The sequence below is a fragment of the Diadema antillarum genome, unplaced genomic scaffold (assembly GCF_040938485.1).
Source record: "Diadema antillarum isolate AM-2024a unplaced genomic scaffold, OU_Dant_1.0 seq00001598_RagTag, whole genome shotgun sequence".
Lineage (NCBI taxonomy): Eukaryota > Metazoa > Echinodermata > Echinoidea > Diadematoida > Diadematidae > Diadema > Diadema antillarum.
This window is the reverse complement of record NW_027272314.1, coordinates 263094-284690: the sequence shown is the minus strand read 5'-3', so window position 1 is coordinate 284690 and position 21597 is coordinate 263094. Positions and strand designations below refer to the sequence as shown.

At 41.6% G+C, this 21597-nt stretch overlaps 1 protein-coding gene across 1 annotated transcript in view; it reads left to right on the top strand.

Annotated features, from left to right (window-relative positions):
* Positions 1-21597, top strand: part of LOC139710999 (multiple epidermal growth factor-like domains protein 8) — a 72005-nt gene that overhangs the window by 1907 nt on the left and 48501 nt on the right. The window contains exons 2-3 of the mRNA XM_071622915.1: positions 3619-3782; positions 4365-4580. Coding sequence (XP_071479016.1) covers positions 3619-3782; positions 4365-4580 — 380 coding nt within the window. The remainder of the gene's footprint in view (positions 1-3618; positions 3783-4364; positions 4581-21597) is intronic.

Sequence of the window (21597 nt, the reverse complement as noted above, 5' to 3'; positions counted from 1 at the left end):
GTCCAGGAACATGATGGGCAAGTCAAGTCCGAGATAAAAAGTACATTGTAGTTTACGCATTTTATGTAGTGTAAGGATCTCCTGCATCACCTCTTGCAAAAGAACCTATTCCACAAGAAATTGCTTTCTGTTTCTTATTTTTTACTTGGTCTTGTATCCCATCATTCGAAGCACACATCACAACAGCATGCACACCACACCACTGTGACATGCATGGACAAAGGGCAAAGGACAAAGAGTTTGGATTGCAATCGTTATCGTGCTATTTCTAATACCACGTGAATGCTTGCAAAAAAAATCTTGAGATATGGATCACTATTGTAATCCCGCTATTTTATATGTGACATGCGGCTAATAATATTGTATTTGTAGATGTCAGCTTTCTGTCAGAGTGACTTGTAACTGCAGCAAATGATGTGCTGTGCCGTTTCTGTAGGCGTCCATCAATATTTACAGCGTATACTATACACTGTAAATTAGTGACAATGATTTCATTATTGATTGTCAGATTATTCGCAGTGTACTTGGCATTGTTGTCTGAATATATTTCTGTAATGTAAAAAGTGTCAAAGTCAGGTCAAAATAGTGCATGGCTGCTAAACCATTATACTAATGTTTCACTGTAGCTTACGCACTGATGCAAGCACTCACAGTCCCATACACATTGTCAAGTGATGGGGTTGGAGGGGGGGGGGGGGCATACAGTTAAAAAGGAAGTTATGCTGAAAATTGGTGATGTTGGCTTTGGAAACAACTCTGGAGGTGTTTACCTTTGGCCCTGATTGTAATTCTCATGACTTTTTGCATGATAGGGTGTTTTTTTTTTTGTTTTTTTTTTAATTCTTCAACTCTTTCTTATGCATTTGAACGTCACCATCAGCTTTAGCAAACTCTTAAACAGTTTCTGGAATGAACTACAGTACCTTCATATTTTCATAACACATAATTTACAGTAGGTACTTGTACAGTTTGTCTGCTGTTAATCTGTGTGCAATGTCACTGGAGCTGTAATTTCCTTGTCCTTGTTTATTGACCTTCTGTGTTAAAATGTACAAGGACAGTAGTGTTGTATACGTGTACAAGTATTGTATGTGTACTAATGTGCAAAAGCACATCATGTTTTGAGTCAAGGCCAATTGTGTGGCTTCCATTGCAAAAAGCAAGTGACACAGGGAACATAAATATTGTGTATTGTACAGTGTACACTACATTTGTGTACAGTTTAATGCAAGATCATGCAAAGTACACACACCCCATTGGACCTTGGATAGTGCATTCAAATATAGTGTACATACACAAAATACACAGCATGTAAACAATTCATGTTTGGCTGATACAGTACGCTGTACCTTTATGGATCACACTCCCTGTGAATTGTTCACTGAAAAGAAGTTTGTAATTTGTACTATAATTGGAACTACTTTGTACAGTACTGTACATTATACTGTGCTCTGTAGGTTTTCGTCTCAAGTGAAACACTCTGAATCGATACACTGAGCTCTGTTAACCTGTACCATATCTCTCATACAGATCTATACATGGAGAGACCGTAAGGTATACAGGTGTTACACTCTAACTAAAAATTGCAGTCTGGACTTTTATTTTTGTATACCTTAATGACAATTTACCATTATTCCTCTTGTACAGTACACATACAAAAAATGTATACTGTACATTGTACATAATTTACAGTTTGTATCTACACCTACAATGTACATGTACATTGTACATATTGTACATTTGTACAATGTACGAAGTGTTAAAGTGTAGTACTGTACATCGTATGTAATGTTATTTAGATGAGAAACTACATGTATTTGTTTTTAACTTATTTTACTCTCAATTTATCAGGATGTACTGTTTTGGCATTAAAATGTAATCAATGTAAAATTATTGAAACCTGCCATCTACTGAAGATACCGGAAGATTGCTGTGTACAATGAGTACATTTTTTGTAGCTGCAGTAGACCTTCCAGATTTACATGAAAATCTTCTCTAAATTTGTCATACCTATCATCATCACACTTTATTGGTGGGTGGTTAATGTATTGAGAAAAAAAAAAAAATCCTGACTAAACAAGTAGGCCTACAACTGTATTCACATGGTTTGTATTGCCCCAAAATTGTGGAACAGCTCAGGCTTTTGATTTACATACATTGTAATTGTACAATTGTATACAGTCCTGAGCAGGGACATTGTAGTTCATTTTAATGGGTGTATTAGTGACCCTTGCTGGTATTGTTTAAAAACAGGAAGATTTTGTACCTCGATCTCTATTTAAGGATAATAGCGCAAGGGACAGAATTTATTTTTTTGTTATTGTTGTTGTTGTTGTTGTTGTTGTTTTTTTTTTTGGGGGGGGGGGGGTGACAGCTCTAGGAGAATTGGGAAAAAAGAAAGTCATATTGAGTCAGACATACACGTACTGTACACCTGTGTTCTATCATGATTGACAGCCATTGTGTAGGCCAAGTTTGGGTAAGTCACAAGTGGTTCTGTGCTCTTCATTCCTACGTGTACTTGCTGATATTGCAGACTACTGTACCTGCAGGCATTGTGTGAGTTCTGGAGCCTACTTCAAGGTTACACACTATTTATAGCCTGTTTGAGATTGCCATTTAGACTTGAACTCTAGAATGTGCTGAGTAGACCAACAATTTTGTACGCTGTTGATGTTTCACAACATTGTACACTTGAATGCATTGTGCAATATTGTGTACATGTATACGTGTATTAGTACAATTTGTAAGTGCATTTTCCTAGTTAGCTTGTGATTTATAGGGGAAAACTCTGCTGTGTGACATTGAATATTATCAAATGATATTTTTTATTTTGTTTGTTTGTTTGTTTCTTCTTGGTAAAGGTACAGTACAACTGTACCCCATTGATGGATAGAGAAGTTTACTTAGGACAAGGGAACAACACAAATGTACATTACTGTACATATGTATGGCCATGTTAAAGTTTTAGCAACGTCTGAAAATTAAGGAAAACAGCAGAGTGTAATGCTGAACATTCAAGATGGCAGTATTAATGATCTTGAGCAAAAGGTTTCATTTTCTGTACTCTGTATGTACAGTACTGTATATGTACAGTACGTGTAACAATACATTTGATATGTCTGTGGCAAAAAGTCTACTGATAATGGTCCATACATTGTACAATGTACATCAACTCTGTATGCAAGAGTATGATTTGTTCAGTGTATAGTGTACCGTACTTTTGATTGTACAACTTTTACATACACTGTACATGTAATACAAGTAAAGTAGCCTATGATGTGTAGGTGCAGCTACTACTGTACATTGTAGAATCTGCAGTCTGTTTGTTTTTGCTGATTACACTGTATGTCTAAGCCAAGAGCGAGATGCCGCAGCCGGCACGACAATGCTCCCCATGAACTTTCTTTGTTTTTCAATCATGTCATGCACACATGATTCACAGCCACATTTGTGAAGGCTTCTTACTAAATGTGCACAGTCTTTCAGTTTCTGAACAGGAAGGAAATCTTAACAATTCAGAAGGCACCAGGGTACACACTAAATTACATCCATGCAATACCAGAGTAAATCATGGCAAGACTTTGCTTATTTGTTTGTTTGTTTGTTTGTTTTTAGCACCAAGTTCAGACATGAAGATCATGCTGACCTTCACCTCCTTTGGCACGGAGTGCAGCTACGACTTCGTCAGCATCTACGATGGCGACTCGCATGGCAGCAAGATGATAGCCTCATACAGCGGCGACTTCATTCCGTCCACCATCATGGCTGAGTCAGGCCAGGTACACCCCCATAAAGTCACTTTCAACCATTGCCATTGGAGAGGGGGTGGGGCGGGAATTGATGGGGGGGGGGTGCACGAGGATGATAAGGAAGGACACGGACTTCAGAAGAAAAACAATGCAGAAGAGTATGAAGATGGAGAAAAAGGGAGAGAGAGAGAGAGAGAGCATACGAGTCCGAGCATTTCTTTACATTTCTAAAGAGACAATGTTTAAAGTACTGTGCAATTAAATTTACCCTGCATGGTGGCACATTAGAAAAAGGGAAACATTGAGAAAAGTTGAAAAATGTGTTGTGACGTGTTCTCGTTTGTCATTGTACGATACAGGCTGAGGAATGAGAAAGAGAATGAAAAGATAACATTCTGAAAAGTATCAATCTGTATTCATACAACTGAAGCGAGAACTTAGACTTTATAAACATTTGCAGATCTACAAGTTGTACTAAAAGTAGCTCACAGTTGATACTAGCATGATATCCCCCATCTTGTTATTGCTTAATATGTGATCAAATTTCATCTCCTGTATGACAAAAGTTTACAAAGTAAAATGACAGCATAATCTCTTCCAATTCTCTCCCAGATGCTAGTATATTTGTACAGCGATCGCAACTACAACCTGCGTGGCTTCGACGCAGCGTACGCGATACACAACTGCTCCATGGCCTGCTCTGGTCACGGCCGTTGCGTAGATCACACGTGTGTGTGCGACACCGGTTACACGGGTGAGGGCTGCGATCGCCGGAGCTGCCCGTACGAGTGTGGAAACGAGTGGAACCAGGGCACGTGCCAATTTTCGGTAAGATACATTGATTGACAGATGACAAAGATGGATTAATGAATGTGAATTTACTATGGCTCATCTCGAACAAATCATGTGGATGCTTGTAAAAGAAAGCAAGCACAGGACCAAGAGCTTTGAGTCCTTTAAAAAATGACTCTAGGCAGTGTACGTACAATATAGATGTGCACCTAAACTTGCTTTAATTTTGGAGCATATCCAATGCAGCCAGGGGGACTTGAACTAGGGATCTGAAGACTAACAATCCACGGCAACCACTGAGCCAAAGCAATACCTTGTTGGGAGAAAAGACTTGCAGCAAAATTAACGTGTGCTTGTTGACTTGCTTTTTTGGTTGAGGTTTGCAGTGATTTGTTGCTGTCAGTGAACTCAGTATCTCTGTCTTTATATCTTTGTGTTCGTCTTAAAAGACCAGTCTGGGGGCACTTATCCTCATGTTATTGTAGATAGCAACGATAATAAGATTAGCTTTGTTTATTCACATATTAAACTACAATTGTAAGCTTGAAGTTATTGAGATAGCAACAAAGCCTGCTAAAGATTTATGTATCTGTGGTTTGACCATGCACAAAACAATGCAGATCTGGGGGGCATTTCATGAAGGAACTTGTCGGATAAAATGTCTGACAAGTCAGTTATATCCGACAAGTTCAGAGAAATCAGCCAATCAGACTAAACAATTTCTCAAAACTTGTCGGATAGAAGAGACTTGTCAGATATTTTATCCGACAAGTTCCTTCATGAAATGCCCCCCAGAAGTCTTTTGTGTTTGATGTGGTAGACTAGCCAAAGTACACTGTACAATTATATGTAGGTACAGTTTACACTCAGGTAGCATAATTGTCAAAGCATGCAAAGGATTGTCTATACTTTGTACTATTATACAGTGTATTCCTGAAGGGAAAATGTTATGGGAGTGTGTTTTCTCTTCATTGTGTAGCCATTAGCTCATTTTCCTCAGTGATAATCATACTGTTACGAATCCTGTTGAGACATAATTCACGATATAGCATTTACATCATATGTTCCGTATATTCCATTTTTATTCCATTTTCTTCATTCATCTTTATGTATTGTATCGATTTACATTTGAATTAATGTTGAAAGTAAACTGAGGCTCTATATCATGTCTGCTTCTCGTCCTCGCTCTATCCTTGTTCTTTTCGTCCTTGCTCGACGATCGGCCTCTGTCATCGTGCCATCCTTGCTACTTTACTTTCTCCTGCTTCTCGTTTTCTGCTGACTATTATTTCTCCCCCACGCTTTCTTTTCATTTCTGCTCGCTTGCACTTTCGTCTCACCTTCCCTCGAGATTTCTCTGACTCTGCAACTTCCGCGTCCGCGAGCAGTGGCCTCGTGTCGTAAAAAGCAAGGACGCCGCATGCGACCTCGCTCTTACGTAACGAAAGGACGCGTCCGCATGCGACCTCGCTCTTACGTAACGAAGGGACGCGTCCGTATGCGACCCCAGCTAAGGACAGGGTCGCGTGAGGACAGGGACACGCAAGGCCACGCCCTCGTCCTCATGATGGACGGCGACAGCTGGCCGTAAGGTCAGATTGCTTTCTCCCAGCAAGGCCACTCTCGCGGCCGCTAACAGGTGACCTCAGTATAAATAGACTTGTTTATGCCTAGTTGAGGAGTCTTTTCGTTTAGGAGTTTCAGCATGTAGATCAATAAGTTTTGTTCGTTGTAATGTTCGTGGTGGAAATAACTTTCTTCACAAATAAATTGGACAAACTCCATATGATGCCTCCTGTGGTCTTTGTGACTTGTGACTCTAATACTTCTTGTTCCGCAATACCTTACAATTAATTACATAATTTCCAGTACACTGGCTAAACCGTAGGCACGCTTACTAACTACATAACGGATTTTGAGGAGAGTAAGCGAGTAAAGGAAGCCAAGTATCCTCAGCTTACCAATCGCCCTCTCCACACCAAAATTTCGTTACACTGGTGGCAGCGGTGGGATTCCTTGAACTTCAACACGTGCCTCTATTAATTTTCAATTTTAAATGAAATTTCTGAGACTCGAACTATGGCTCGGAGGAAACTTAGGAAAGCGGAGATGGAGAAGGAAATCAAACTTCTCGAGAGCGAGTTGGAAGAAGCCAACAAACACCTACCGCACGACTACGAACACGAGTTTGAACACGACCGGCATCACGCAAGAGAGACTGACAAGCAAGGGACCCGGGCGGCTTCCACGCGTGTGACTGTTAGCCTCCCCCCGCAAGAACATTACGATGGACAAGGCAGACCGTGGGAGGGTTTCATCTTCTCGTTTCGCAGCCTAGCTCAAGCATGTCAGTGGGACGAGAGGGAACAGCGCTTTCGCCTGTTAGCGTGTCTTCGCGGAGACGCTGCGGACTTTGCATTTCAACAGCTGAGCGCGGAGGTAGTCAACGACCTCGACAAGCTCATCGCAGCACTGGAGAGCCGGTTCGCTGCACGAAAGACCCCAACGGCTTTTGTTTCGCAACTCGAATCACGTCGGCTTGGGCCAAAGGAGACAATTTCCGATTACGCGGCGGACATCCGACGGCTGACAACCTTTGGCTATCCGACCGCGGATGCTGCGACCATGGAGATGATTGCCACACGGCACTTTTTGCGAGGGCTAGGGGACAACTCGATGTCGATGACGATTGGTATGCAGGAGCCAACGACTCTGCAGGAGGCTAGGGATATAGCCGAAAGATACCACCACCTGCGCGAGGAGGCCGTCAGAAACACATCTCGGGGTGGAATACGTTCAGTGTCGTCATCGGGGTCGACATCGGTCTCGGAGGAGAAATTAGTTAACCTAATGTCGACCCTCGAGACCCGAATCACGCAGCTATCTGAGGAAATACAAACCCAATTTCGACAAGGAAATAATGACTCCCGCCAATACCAGGGACAGCCCCGTGATCGACCTCGGCCTCGATCGACTCCTCTCCGCTGCTATGAATGTCAAGAGCTAGGGCATTTCGCTAGAAATTGCCCCTATCGACGGTACTCTCCACGAGACAACATGCCCCAACAATTCAACCCCGCTCCTTCTCCGTCGAATATCACCACTCAGGGGCAAGGAATGCCGCAGTGGATGTCGCAGCCGCTACCGTCAACGTCCATACCTCCGCATCACCAACAGTTCCTGCATCAGCAGTCGCATGGCCCACCCCAAGTTGCCAAGCAGGCGCGCCAGCAGCAGTCGTCAAGTGGCCAACCAGCCAGCATGGATCGCTCATCGGGAAACTGATGTCGGGCGGCTTCGTCGACCAGGGCCCCGCCCGAACTAGTGAAAACGCACCTAGGATTATACGTGTTAATGAAAGTATAGGAATAACTGCCTACATTAATGCAGATGTTAATGGTGTTGTGTGCAAATTATTGGTCGATTCCGGAGCGGCAGTAACGATTATTTCAAGGAAAATTTATGAACAAATGCCGGAAGATTCCCGCCCAGATTTGCATCCCCCATCCGAACATATCCAGCTGCAGGCCGCGGATGAGGGGCTGCTGACAGTACACGGAATAATAAAAGTAAGTGTAAATATCAAAAGGGACCAGTTTACCTGGGATGCATATGTAGTTGATGTGTATGATGATGGCCTGTTGGGCTTCGACTTTTTGCATCATTTTGACTGTGTGTTGGAAGCTCGTCATGGACTTCGAATTAATGACCGTTTGTACCCAATAGAACTCACAAATGACAGTGGTAATCATGCTGTATATGTTAAACATGCCGTGACAATTCCCCCCAAATCAGAGTTCATTGTCCCGGGGGTTATCGATGAATTACATCGTTTTCAAATGTCGCTAGCGATAATTGAGCCCATTCCGAAGGCAAGTGATAGACACAACCTCAATGTCGCGACATGCCTAGTGGATGTTACCCGGGATGACATCGATATTCCCATACGTGTCGTTAATTTGACGGACAACGAAATTAATTTGCACGAGGGCACGCGGATAGCCACCGCGGATAGCATTGATGAATTTCATGAATTTTATGATCGTGAGGACAGTACCCAGAGACGCGTTAATGTTGGTACTAGTAATGTGAAAACGAGTACAGCTCTAAATAGTGAAAGCACAACGAGCGAATGGTCGGATGATTTATTGAGTTTATACGACCGTTCGTGTGAACATGTTGATTTGCGTGACAAAGACAAACTTTTCAAATTATTTGAGAAGCACAAATCAATATTTGCAAATTCACCTACGGATCTCGGACGTACTTCTATCGTTCAACATTCCATTGACACAGGGGACGCCAAGCCCATAAAGCAGCGTCCGCGACGTCCACCTCGTGCCTTCGTGGACGAAGAAGACAAAATAATTGAAACTCAACTAAAGGCTGGCATCATTAAGGAGTCAACCAGTGCCTGGTCGAGCCCTTTGGTATACGTCAAAAAGCGCGATGGGACAACACGGCCTTGTGTTGACTACCGAAAGCTAAATGAAGTTACCCGGAAGGATGCCTACCCCCTCCCCCGGATTGAAGACTGTCTTGATTGCTTGGGAGGCGCCAAAATATTTTCAACCCTCGATCTTCAATCCGGGTACTGGCAGGTCGAGATAAAGGAGGAAGACAGGCCAAAAACTGCATTCAGTACCCGGAGTGGCCATTATGAATATGTAACTATGCCTTTTGGTCTATGTAATGCCCCAAGCACCTTTGAGCGGGCCATGGAGCTCGTTATGAAGGGACTCCAGTGGCGTACCCTAATTCTCTATTTGGACGACATAATTGTGATGAGCTCAACATTTGAGGAACACATTCAGCGTTTGGATGAAGTACTTTGTCGCCTTGGAAATGCCGGCCTTAAACTAAAACCAAGCAAGTGTCACATGTTTCGATCCGAAGTCGCGTACCTGGGCCACATCGTGAGCGAGGTCGGCATCAAGCCTGACCCCGAAAAGGTTGATCGGCTACGAATCTGGCCTACACCAGCATCAGTGAGTGAAGTAAGATCTTTCCTAGGACTGTGTTCTTATTACCGCCGATTCATTCGTGGATTCGCGACAATCGCCGCTCCCCTGAACAAGCTGTTGGAAAAATCAAGCGAATTTGAATGGAATGACAGATGCGAAGATGCATTTAATCAATTGAAAATTGCGCTCACGAGTGACAGCGTCATGGCTTATCCGAATGATCACGGGGCATACATTCTTGATACGGACGCCTCAGCATCAGGAATAGGCGCCGTGTTGTCGCAAATACAATGGGACGACATCGCCCAGTGTGAGGTAGAACGCCCAATCGCCTTCGCTAGCCGGTCGTTAACGAGGACGCAACGGAGATACTGCACGACGCGTCGCGAACTTCTAGCAGTCGTCTCATTTGTGCGCCATTTCCGCCATTATCTGTTAGGGAGGAAATTTCTCATTCGCACGGATCATTCATCCCTTCGATGGATAATGTCTTTTCGTGAACCTACCGACCAGATGGCCCGCTGGCTAGAGATTTTATCGCAGTTCAATTTCGATATCGAACATCGAGAAGGAAAGAGGCATAATAACGCGGACGCAATGTCACGACTACCATGCGTCCCGGATAGCTGCGACTGTTACGACAGGGACAGCATATTGGAGGAGCTCCCTTGCGGTGGATGTTCCGTGTGTCGAAAACGGCATATCGCGTGGTCGGATTTCTTCGAAGAAGACGACGTCGTCCCTCTTTCTGTGAATAATGTTCGATCGTCGTCTAAAATTTCTCATGGTCTGAATGTCGTGGAGCCGCCCTCTACTATTATTGACCTATCGTGTTTGGATAATGTAAATGCCGATAACTGTGATAACCACCAAACGGGGTTGCTGTTTGATGTCGGGACATTTATGTGGCTTATATCGTGTCTCGTTGTGGTGATCGGATGTTGTATTTTGCATTGTGATTTGTTTACTACAATGTGCTATCTCTTTGGATTACTTGTAGTTAGCGCTATGGGATCATGTTTTGTGTATTCAATCTGTGATGTGAGAGAGCTTGCGAAAAAGATCCGATGGCCCCCACCCATAAGGTTTTCGGAGTTCGTATCTCGAGTCGGAAGGATTCGTCGTCACCACGCAGCCGACGTTGCTGAAGCTGATAACCTGCCCTGCACCTCTGACACAGGTGCCCTAGCCGGTACTGTTTCCGGGCAGCAGGGAGTCGTATTCAACAATGTAAGCCGCGAGGAGTTGATCGCTATGCAACGGGACGACCCCGACATCGGGGTCGTCGTCGACTGGCTTTTGAAATCACAGGAAAGACCCGACCGTGGACTTGTACATAATAAGAGTCCAGCAGTTCGGAATTTGTGGCTATCATGGACGCAGCTGACCATCATTGATGGATTACTATATAAGCGTCACGATACGAATAGCAAATTGACGTCGACATTACAGCTTGTGGTTCCCGCCGAACTTCGAGACGACGTTGTTAGGTCTAATCATGCTGCGGTGATGTCAGGTCATCTCGGGGTTAAGAAAACCTATAGCCGCATCCAAAGAAGTTTTTATTGGTATAATATGAAACAACATGTGCGTTTGTTTATTGCTAACTGTGCTAAATGTGGGGCGCGAAAGCGTCCAACAACGAAACCGAGGGCGCCTCTCACTGAGTACATTTCGGGAGCGCCAATGGACAGAGTGGCGATTGACATTATGGGGCCGTTCCCGACTAGCATTAAAGGGAATAGGTATGTCCTTGTAATCGGAGATACATTCACAAAGTGGATCGAGGCATATGGCATTCCAGACCAATCAGCCCGAACTGTAGCCGACGTGGTCGTACGCGAGTTCGTCTCACGGTTTGGAACGCCTTTCGAGATCCACTCCGACCAGGGCAAGACATTTGAGTCACATTTATTTCAGGACGTATGCAAATTGCTTGAAATAAATAAAACAAGAACTACCCCTTATCACCCGTCTGCCAACGGAATGATAGAGCGTTTCAATCAAACTCTCGCGAATATGATTGCATCATTTGTGGATGAACGACAGTTAAATTGGGACGAAAACTTAACACTTCTTACTGCGGCTTATCGTAGCAGCATCCATGAAAGTACGGGGTTTTCCCCCAATTTTCTCATGTTGGGACGTGAGGTGCGAACGCCAATTGAGACTGCACTAGGCATTGATCGGCCGGATGCCGAACACGGCAACTATGACGACTTCGCGGTCGACCTCGTAACGACCATGGGGGAGGCAAGCCGCCTGGCCCGAGAACACCTATCGGCGACTTCGGCCAGGCAGAAGCGAGATTACGATGCCAGGCTTTCAGTTAATAACTACAGTGTTGGAGATTTTGTCTACTATCTAGACACTACGAGACAAAAAGGGTTTTCCCCGAAGTTAAAAGCCGCGAACTGGATTGGGCCTTGTGTGGTAACGCGGAAATTCAGCGATATCATCTTCGAAATTCAGTCCCAACCTAAAGGAAAGCGAAAAGTGTTACACCATGACAGGTTAAAGCCATTCGTAAGCACAACCATTCCCTCTTGGGCGCGGGAACTGTCCCGAAAAGTTGTTGTCGGCCTTTCCCTAAAGAATAAACGGCAGGCTGGAACACAAACTAGCATCAAGGACGCTCTTCCTCCTCGCCGATCAGCTCGCGCCTCAAGGATGCCAAATCGTCTCAAATTGTAACCCCCCCCCCCCCCCCCAGATTTGCTGAAGACTGCGTTTTCTCGGCTGGATGGGGGCAATAAACTTCCTTCACTGAATTCATGTTGCCTCCCTGATGTTTCATCATTTGAAACGGGACCCTAATATCGCGAACATTGTGTACAACCATCTGATTTTTCTTCTCCCTCTCTATTAATTCGAAATTACCAAATTGTCATGGCGTGACGCAATTATTGCCTCCTTTTGGACAATGAACTAAGTGTGACCAAAAGGGACACTGAAAAGAAAATGTACGTGTATGGTGTTCAATTCATTTATTTGGAATCATGCTTTGATGAAGTATATACTTTTCTGTCGCTTGTAAATCGATAGGCACTACTTTCCTTGGAGTTTTAATTTACCTTTGTGTCCAGTATGGCGCACTCTCGTGTCTCTCTGATGACATGTATGATGCGTTCGGAAACTTACGATGTATGGATTTATATTCAACTGTGACATACTAGAACTTTCTACTTTATTTTTCTCTTGTCTTATTCCTCTTCCCTCTGTTTTTCCTTCTTCCTCTCTTCTGTAATACTTCCTTTATTTCGTTGCATACTTTGTTTGAATTATGCGCATTATACTTTTTGTTTCTCAGTCATGAAGTTACAATTTATCATGCAGTTATTTTTGTTTTAGACAAAATATGCCATTAAGTATTTGCTGTGAAGTTTTATCGTTTACACATTTTCATGATCATTACTTGTACATAGATTTTTTTTCTCCTTTCGTGCATTCGTTCCTTTAATTGTGGTAGCGCCATTGCTCGCTCTTGAATTTCTTATATCCATCTACTTCTTTCTTTTTGTTTTCTTTCTATCTGGCCTGTCACACCCCTGGTCTTTTACTCACTGGTTCCTTCGTCAGGCTTTTCTCCTGTTTACACTCTCCGTCGTTTCACTTCTTCACTTCTCTGTCTTTTTCTTGTAATTCATCGTCGATCTTTTCTGAGGAGTACCTCGGGCTTCTCGATTTCTTTCATTTCTTTGTTTTGTTGTTGTCTTTTCCCTTGGTGCTTTCTATACATACATTTTGATTTAATTTGTTTTTATTTGATTTGATTTTATTCGCGCATTTCAAACCACGAACAAGGTCATGATATTGTTTGTGTATATTATGTTTCTGCATTTGGGAAACACTCATTTTTTTTCTCGCGTCATTCTTTTGAAAGTGTTAATTTTCGTTGTTTGTTTTTCGTTGTTCTTCCTCCAAAAAAAAAAAAAGAAAAAAAAAAGGGAGAATGTTACGAACAACTCGGCCATGGGGCTCATTTTGGATACTAATCCTCTCCTGGCCGGGGGTCTATCGGCCAACTGGAGCGCATTTATCTCGTTATTTTAGTGCGTGTTACGTAAGGAAGAATGTATCCTTGAGTGTAGTATTTCTCAAATCTTGTCGGTGAGCACCTGTAGTAATTCATTCCTTCGCCTTCGTAACTCTTCCGATGTAAATACCACTTTGTAAATAGCTGGATTTGTTTCGTAGGTTCGTTTTTTTTTTCTCGAGCTTTGTGCACAATGATGGTCTTGTTCAGTCCAGTCACGTGCTCTTGTCATGACGACTGTTTGATTTGCCGCAACGATGATCATACCCTTCCAAATTCGTGGTGATTTTCATGCTATTTTGTTTTTTATGCGTTGTTAGTACATACAGTAAGCCCGTTGTCGAAGTTGCTTTAAGTTATTAATTAGAATCGATTTTCCCATATTACTTTTGTGCCCATCTGGTTCTCCTACTTTGTTTCCCTTGCCTTCCCTTATCTACTAGTCTTTACATCCTCACTGTCGGCACCTATCTTGGTTCGCTCTCGAGATTTCATTTTGACTATTTGGGTTTTATTTAGCTCCCCATTTCCTCATTATTTGCTCCTCTTTCGACTTCTCCAAGTTCTCTTTCATCCTGCTAAATGCATTGTTGTTATTCCATCTCTATCACTGCGATGTATATAGTGTATATAGCAGTTCCTTTCGTTTGAATTTTCTTGCAACGTCATTGCTGAGGGCAGCAATATTTTCGAAGGAGGGGGATGGTGTTACGAATCCTGTTGAGACATAATTCACGATATAGCATTTACATCATATGTTCCGTATATTCCATTTTTATTCCATTTTCTTCATTCATCTTTATGTATTGTATCGATTTACATTTGAATTAATGTTGAAAGTAAACTGAGGCTCTATATCATGTCTGCTTCTCGTCCTCGCTCTATCCTTGTTCTTTTCGTCCTTGCTCGACGATCGGCCTCTGTCATCGTGCCATCCTTGCTACTTTACTTTCTCCTGCTTCTCGTTTTCTGCTGACTATTATTTCTCCCCCACGCTTTCTTTTCATTTCTGCTCGCTTGCACTTTCGTCTCACCTTCCCTCGAGATTTCTCTGACTCTGCAACTTCCGCGTCCGCGAGCAGTGGCCTCGTGTCGTAAAAAGCAAGGACGCCGCATGCGACCTCGCTCTTACGTAACGAAAGGACGCGTCCGCATGCGACCTCGCTCTTACGTAACGAAGGGACGCGTCCGTATGCGACCCCAGCTAAGGACAGGGTCGCGTGAGGACAGGGACACGCAAGGCCACGCCCTCGTCCTCATGATGGACGGCGACAGCTGGCCGTAAGGTCAGATTGCTTTCTCCCAGCAAGGCCACTCTCGCGGCCGCTAACAGGTGACCTCAGTATAAATAGACTTGTTTATGCCTAGTTGAGGAGTCTTTTCGTTTAGGAGTTTCAGCATGTTCCCCCACGCTTTCTTTTCATTTCTGCTCGCTTGCACTTTCGTCTCACCTTCCCTCGAGATTTCTCTGACTCTGCAACTTCCGCGTCCGCGAGCAGTGGCCTCGTGTCGTAAAAAGCAAGGACGCCGCATGCGACCTCGCTCTTACGTAACGAAAGGACGCGTCCGCATGCGACCTCGCTCTTACGTAACGAAGGGACGCGTCCGTATGCGACCCCAGCTAAGGACAGGGTCGCGTGAGGACAGGGACACGCAAGGCCACGCCCTCGTCCTCATGATGGACGGCGACAGCTGGCCGTAAGGTCAGATTGCTTTCTCCCAGCAAGGCCACTCTCGCGGCCGCTAACAGGTGACCTCAGTATAAATAGACTTGTTTATGCCTAGTTGAGGAGTCTTTTCGTTTAGGAGTTTCAGCATGTAGATCAATAAGTTTTGTTCGTTGTAATGTTCGTGGTGGAAATAACTTTCTTCACAAATAAATTGGACAAACTCCATATGATGCCTCCTGTGGTCTTTGTGACTTGTGACTCTAATACTTCTTGTTCCGCAATACCTTACAATTAATTACATAATTTCCAGTACACTGGCTAAACCGTAGGCACGCTTACTAACTACATAACGGATTTTGAGGAGAGTAAGCGAGTAAAGGAAGCCAAGTATCCTCAGCTTACCAATCGCCCTCTCCACACCAAAATTTCGTTACAATACTCTTTCTCCAGAGATGTATGGTTTTTATTTAAAAGACACAAATCACCCTTTTCAATGCAATTCCATTATGTGCTAAACCTCACACCAAATCCTGTATCAACATTTTATATTTCACTACATAGTGAAATGATATGGAAGTTGGTTTCAAATGGTTTTATTTAGAAGCTGCTACAATTGACATTCCCTCTCATATACTGTAATTAATGAAATCCTTGCATTGAGTTGTTTTTATTCCAACTGATTATCAAATTGCCCTTCATTGATAGACTTATTACATGAATAAGCTCCAAATTAATTAGTGTTTTTGAAGACTGATTATTTACATCGATGCAGGGCAATTTGTCAATCAGTTGCAACATTCCTTCAATTGCCTTTTTGAATTTGTGAAGAACTCATCTTAAAAGAAGGGCAGCCTGTATCTCTCACTGGAACATAATTTATAAAAAAAGTCTCTGTAATCACATACCTGGGTACTATTTGTACAGAACTCCAGCATCACTCATTGTTTTCATAACACTTTTTAAAACTCTGCTACAACTGTTGCCAACATATGTTTACAAGTAGTGTCTATGACATACAATTGTACAATGCAGTGGCATTGAGAGTCTTAACTGTGCCCTCTTTAAAAGTGTCTACGGTGTCTGAGCCTCAGTCGCATTACACTGAGATGAATTGACATTTCAGCTAAAAAAAAAGGCTACTGGTTCACATATACACGTAGAGTCTGCTTTGTTTGTGCATAGACCTTGTGAGTGGGTGCCCCATGGATGGTCATCAAAGGATGGTCATCAAAGCCAGGCGTGAATAGGCTTCGGACAATTGACCACCACTGACAATGGTTTCTAAGAATCCATAGACAAGCCATTCATTCCCCGTGCAGTGAGGCTCACCTGAAGAAAAGCAAGACTTGGCACATCTCATTTTAATAATAAAGGCAATGGTCATCTCATTCCCTCACATCTACATAATGCCTTACCCCTCCTCCTGTTTAGGTCAAAGGTACATACAAACATTGTACCTAGTACTTGCTGGTACGTGTAAATAGCCTTTCATTGTTTTTATGTGGGATACATGTATAATGAAAATGTTGTAAGGACAATGCACATTATTTTCTTGTACCCCCTCTGTGGGTGATCTCCATTTTGATTGAAGATCAAAGTAGAAGTTGTTGTCATTAAAGGGGTGACATTCCAGATGACTTGATTTCACATACAGTGTATAGTATGTACACTGTAAATATACATTGTAGTGTCATGTATGGATTTGTGGAATTTTAATTGTTCTTGAGCAGATACAGTAAACCCAAAACAAAAATACACTTAACAACTGTGATATCACAAACTGTTGTAACATACAAAATTTTGTGATGGCGCATGGATTCCATCATACAAAATGTATCTGTGAAGGTAGTTTTGAAGGGATAATACAATTTTTTCCCCCTCAAACTTCTCCATACATTTGTAGATTGTAACATTGAATTCAGGACCATGTACTATCATTAGAGAGTCCAAGCTGACTGTGGGAAAAGTTTCCTTGTAAAAGTGTAAAATTGTTTGTGAAAGGAAGTGATTAGGGGGGAATACATTGTAGCTGTAGCTGTCGAAGTGCTTGAAAACTCTCGGGTTGACTAATGCTGTCAACTCTGGTTACATTCTTCTTCAAAAGTAATGTAATATGCATTGATACCAACTTACAGTATGTATAAATATTTCATGCACATCAGTGATTTCTAGTCTGTATTTAGCCCCTTTTATACTCGTGTACCTTCAATATTTCAAGAGTTTAAGGTAATGAGTATACCCACTTCCAATCAAGGCAATACAATGAACATACCACCCTGTGCATCCTATGATTTTAAAAAATGGTTGCATACAGAAGAACAAGTTTCATCAACGATTACCTGTTTTCTGTGGATCCATTAAAACAAACAAACAAACAAACCTAACAAACAAACAAACTTACAACAAATAGACAGTGAGTTATGCATCCAGTGTGAAAGTTTTCTAGAATACAGTGTAAATTTGCAGGCCTGTGGGCATAACCACACAATTGCCATTTTAAGAATTTTACAGGAAGAATTTTTTTTTTTTTCACGAATTGAAACTCCCCAACAACTTCGCGAGTGGTTAAAGGGATCGTATAGTTTTTGTTGAGCCTTAACTTCAAGTTTTTATCATTTTTTGGTGAGATAGTGAGAAATCTCTTATGAAATATGAAAGAGCATGTAATTTCAAGAGGGATTTAATGTTTATTTGATGAAAATTGGTTTTTAAATGGCCGAGATATCCAAAACAGTGCGATCCTAAAAAGAGTGTGGGACCCACATTTTATTACGATCGTTTTGTTTTGCTTTGTTTTTGGATGTTTCAGCTATTCCAAACCTGATTTTTGTCAAATAAACTTTGAATTCCTCTTAAAATGGTGTGCTCTGTACTATTTAATAAGTGTTTTCTTGGTATCTCGCAAAAAAGTTAAAGCCTAATTTTCATCTCCACCAATACTGTACCATCCCTGTAAATTGTGATTGTGGAGTACAGTGCCAAAAGGAGACAGGTGCGTGTGCAGGTCACAGTATTGTCAGAGTAAGAGTTAATGTTTTTGCATGCTTTTATATTAGCGAATAGCCTTGCACTTACAAATTCATGAAAATAAAAACCTTGTGAGATATTCGACATATATTCAGTACTCATGTTTACACCCCTGTGTGCCTTTTTAAGATGCTGACATCCTATCTCTGTTCCAGGGATGTCCAAAAACATGTAGATCACTCCATGTATAGTTTAGTTCGGAAAAAACAAGATGGCCTACACCCTGTCGATGGCAAGATGTGTACATTACTACTTACAAATTGTAGGGTGCTCATGCGCCAACAAAACAACAAATTTTGGTGCTGGGCAACCAACAATCATTACGACAAGGAAGCAGCCACCTGCACTTGTCAAAAAGCACCCAGCTTTATCTTTGTTCATCAGCTAAATGATCCAAGGATTTCAAACAAGAGACAAAACCAGGTGTGCAATATATCAAAATAGGAGCATTCATTAGACCCTGACGTACTTTTGATAATCGAGGCCACTGCTAGTATTGAAGGCGCCAGGGGATGTCTTTATGTTGGTAGTGATGGTACTGATACGCTATACATACAACTGCAGTTTCTGATCCTAGCCTTCCAAACAAAGCAATACTGTATTTATAAGCTGTTATTTTCGCGAGGGTTTACTTTAATTTTCGGGAATTTTGCGAATCTCAGTTGGACCGTGAATTTAACAACACGCAAAAATGTCACCATATGCTATCAATGTAGTAGTGTGCTTATGTAGGCCTCGGTGTCAATTCGTGAAAACAACATCTTGTGAAAATATCCGTGACCTCCTCATTCGCGAAAATATCTGTACGCTAAAATAACAGCCTATACAGTATTGTACAGCAATTTTCAGTATTAAAAAATACAGCATTCAGTACAAGACTTCTCCATTGTTCAATTGTTCAAATGGGAGATTAATGTATTTGTTGGTTGTCGGCAATTACCTTTTTTTTGTTGCTTTGTGAAATTCACTTAGTGTACACATATTGAAAAAAAAAAGAATGTTTCAAACAGTACAAAAACTGAATTTTGTGGACCGGCATTTTTGTTGGTCACTATCATTTCCTGTATGTGAACAAACAAGTAACTCACTGTAAAAGTGGAAATTTTTGCTCGACGAGAAACTACACTGTAGCACAAAAGTCAAAGCACAGGAATATTTTTGCTCGATATATACCACTATGTTGTGTATTGTTGTAATTCTGCAAAATTCATCTTACTGGGCAGATGGCAAAGAATTGTCACGGCACTTTCAGTATTAAAAAATGCAACATTTTTTTCTACAGTATGTATGCCAGGAAGACTTTGCTCTCTATTAAGTGAGTTGTGTTCATCTAACAAATGGACAACAAAATACCACCAAGATCTCAGACTCAGCAAAGACTATTCTACTGTAGAATGACAGTTGTATGGAGTTACTGTTGCTGGATAAGGCTGACCGAGGGTATGTACATTGTACATACTTTCGTCAATTTATCAGTTCATGTATGGTTTTCACTTGGAATATCAGTGGAGAATTAGCTGATTGATAATGAATGCGTACATTTTTATACGCCTAGGATATGAATCATTTCAACTCAAAAGTGCATTATTGAATACTAACAATGTATGTTGTACCTTTCAAAGATTTTTCTGCACCAGCAGAGTATTGCAAAGTTTTTTTTTTACTTGGATTCGATACAACCAACAAATGGTGGGTGGATGACAGCTGCATGCAGTACACGCCACCCAAGTCAGGGAAATCTTGGCAAAGTGTCTGGAAACCTGTAAAAGTGTAGACTACCCATGGAGTGCTATGAAAGAGCGCACATCCGTCAGTGGTTGCTAGGCATTGGTCGATTGTTTGCTTCTAGCAGAATAATGTCGCTCCGCTGGCAATTAGATATACACACTTATTATGAAATTCTGGGGCAAGGTTGTGTCTTGGTCGACACATGTTTTGATAAAATCGACAAATTGTATCCTTGTAAAGTTAGCGTTGCAGAGTAATCAAATTTGTAGATCTATCTTTTCTTGATACCATGCAGTAACATGCATTTTAGAATTCCTTAAGTAGGTTTATGTACATGTACTTTGTATCATGGTTTCACTTGTTGAGTAAACTGTGCACCATACATTTGATGGGCATAAACATATTTTGCAGATTGGGACCCCTACATGTAGACAATTTAGTGATGAAATAGAATGTGAAAGAAAGACAGTGTATTTTATATCTCTGGCATGAGAAAAGAACTACGTTTCAGTGAAAACTAGCAATACACTAAAAATGTTATGGAATGTGTCTGTCATACAAATGTAGGTACTCATGTATGTACAATATAGTGTATGTGGGAGAATATGGATTATGAAACATTTGAACATTATATTTTGTAATATTGGAAACAATTTGCCATGTAATAAGCAATGCAGCACCTGGTATAAAACAGATATGATTCAATGTGTCGTATACAAAATGTACCATATACACATGTGCATTTGTACACCTGTACAGTGTGTACATATGTTGTACAATGTTTTACACTTCAATTTGGTGGCTATTTTCCAGTATTTGTTGAATTTTAGTGTGGACATGTTCTCAAAAGTGCAGGAATTTGATTTGCATCAGTAGTTTTTTATAGAGTTACAAATTGTAGACTGTAAAATGATTACATCAGGGTTCGACATTGAGGACCCTACTGTTCTACTGCACAGATGTGACAAGTTGTCAATATAAAGTTTACATTGAAATGTGTACACACGTACAGTGTACATGTATGTACAATGTACACTGTACACAACTATAATTTTGAACAGGTGTACAATGTGTGTACATGTGTGTATTCATTGTATGAAACACAAAGAACACATACACACACTGAAAATGTATTATTTTTGTGTATGTAAAAAGCACTCAGTTGTATACTGCAGGATGATCTTATTTAATACCAGAAGGTGCTGTTACTGTGCGTGTTAGGGTAGTCAACAGTGACCAATACACTGAACACAATGCCCTGGAAACTATTGTGTCTTGTGTGTGTACACACTTTGCATCCAGGCTACTATGCACTGTAAAGACCCTGGTGGTGATGATGTATGTGCCATTCAGTATCAAAACAGGACAAATATCTCATTGAATGGGAAAAGTACACACGTGCTGATTGGTGCCACAATGCTCCTTGCACAACATTTCTAAACAAATACTCTTGAGGACTGCTGTGGTATTAAAGGGGAAGAAAAAAACAGGTTACATACACTGTACTTGTACTTTAAAGATACTTGGATAATTAAGAGTATCTGATACAGGCAGATAGTTGTTAAAATGCAGGTTGCTACATATGCATCACTTTTCTCTGAACATTGTGGCTCAAAAAAAAAAATAAA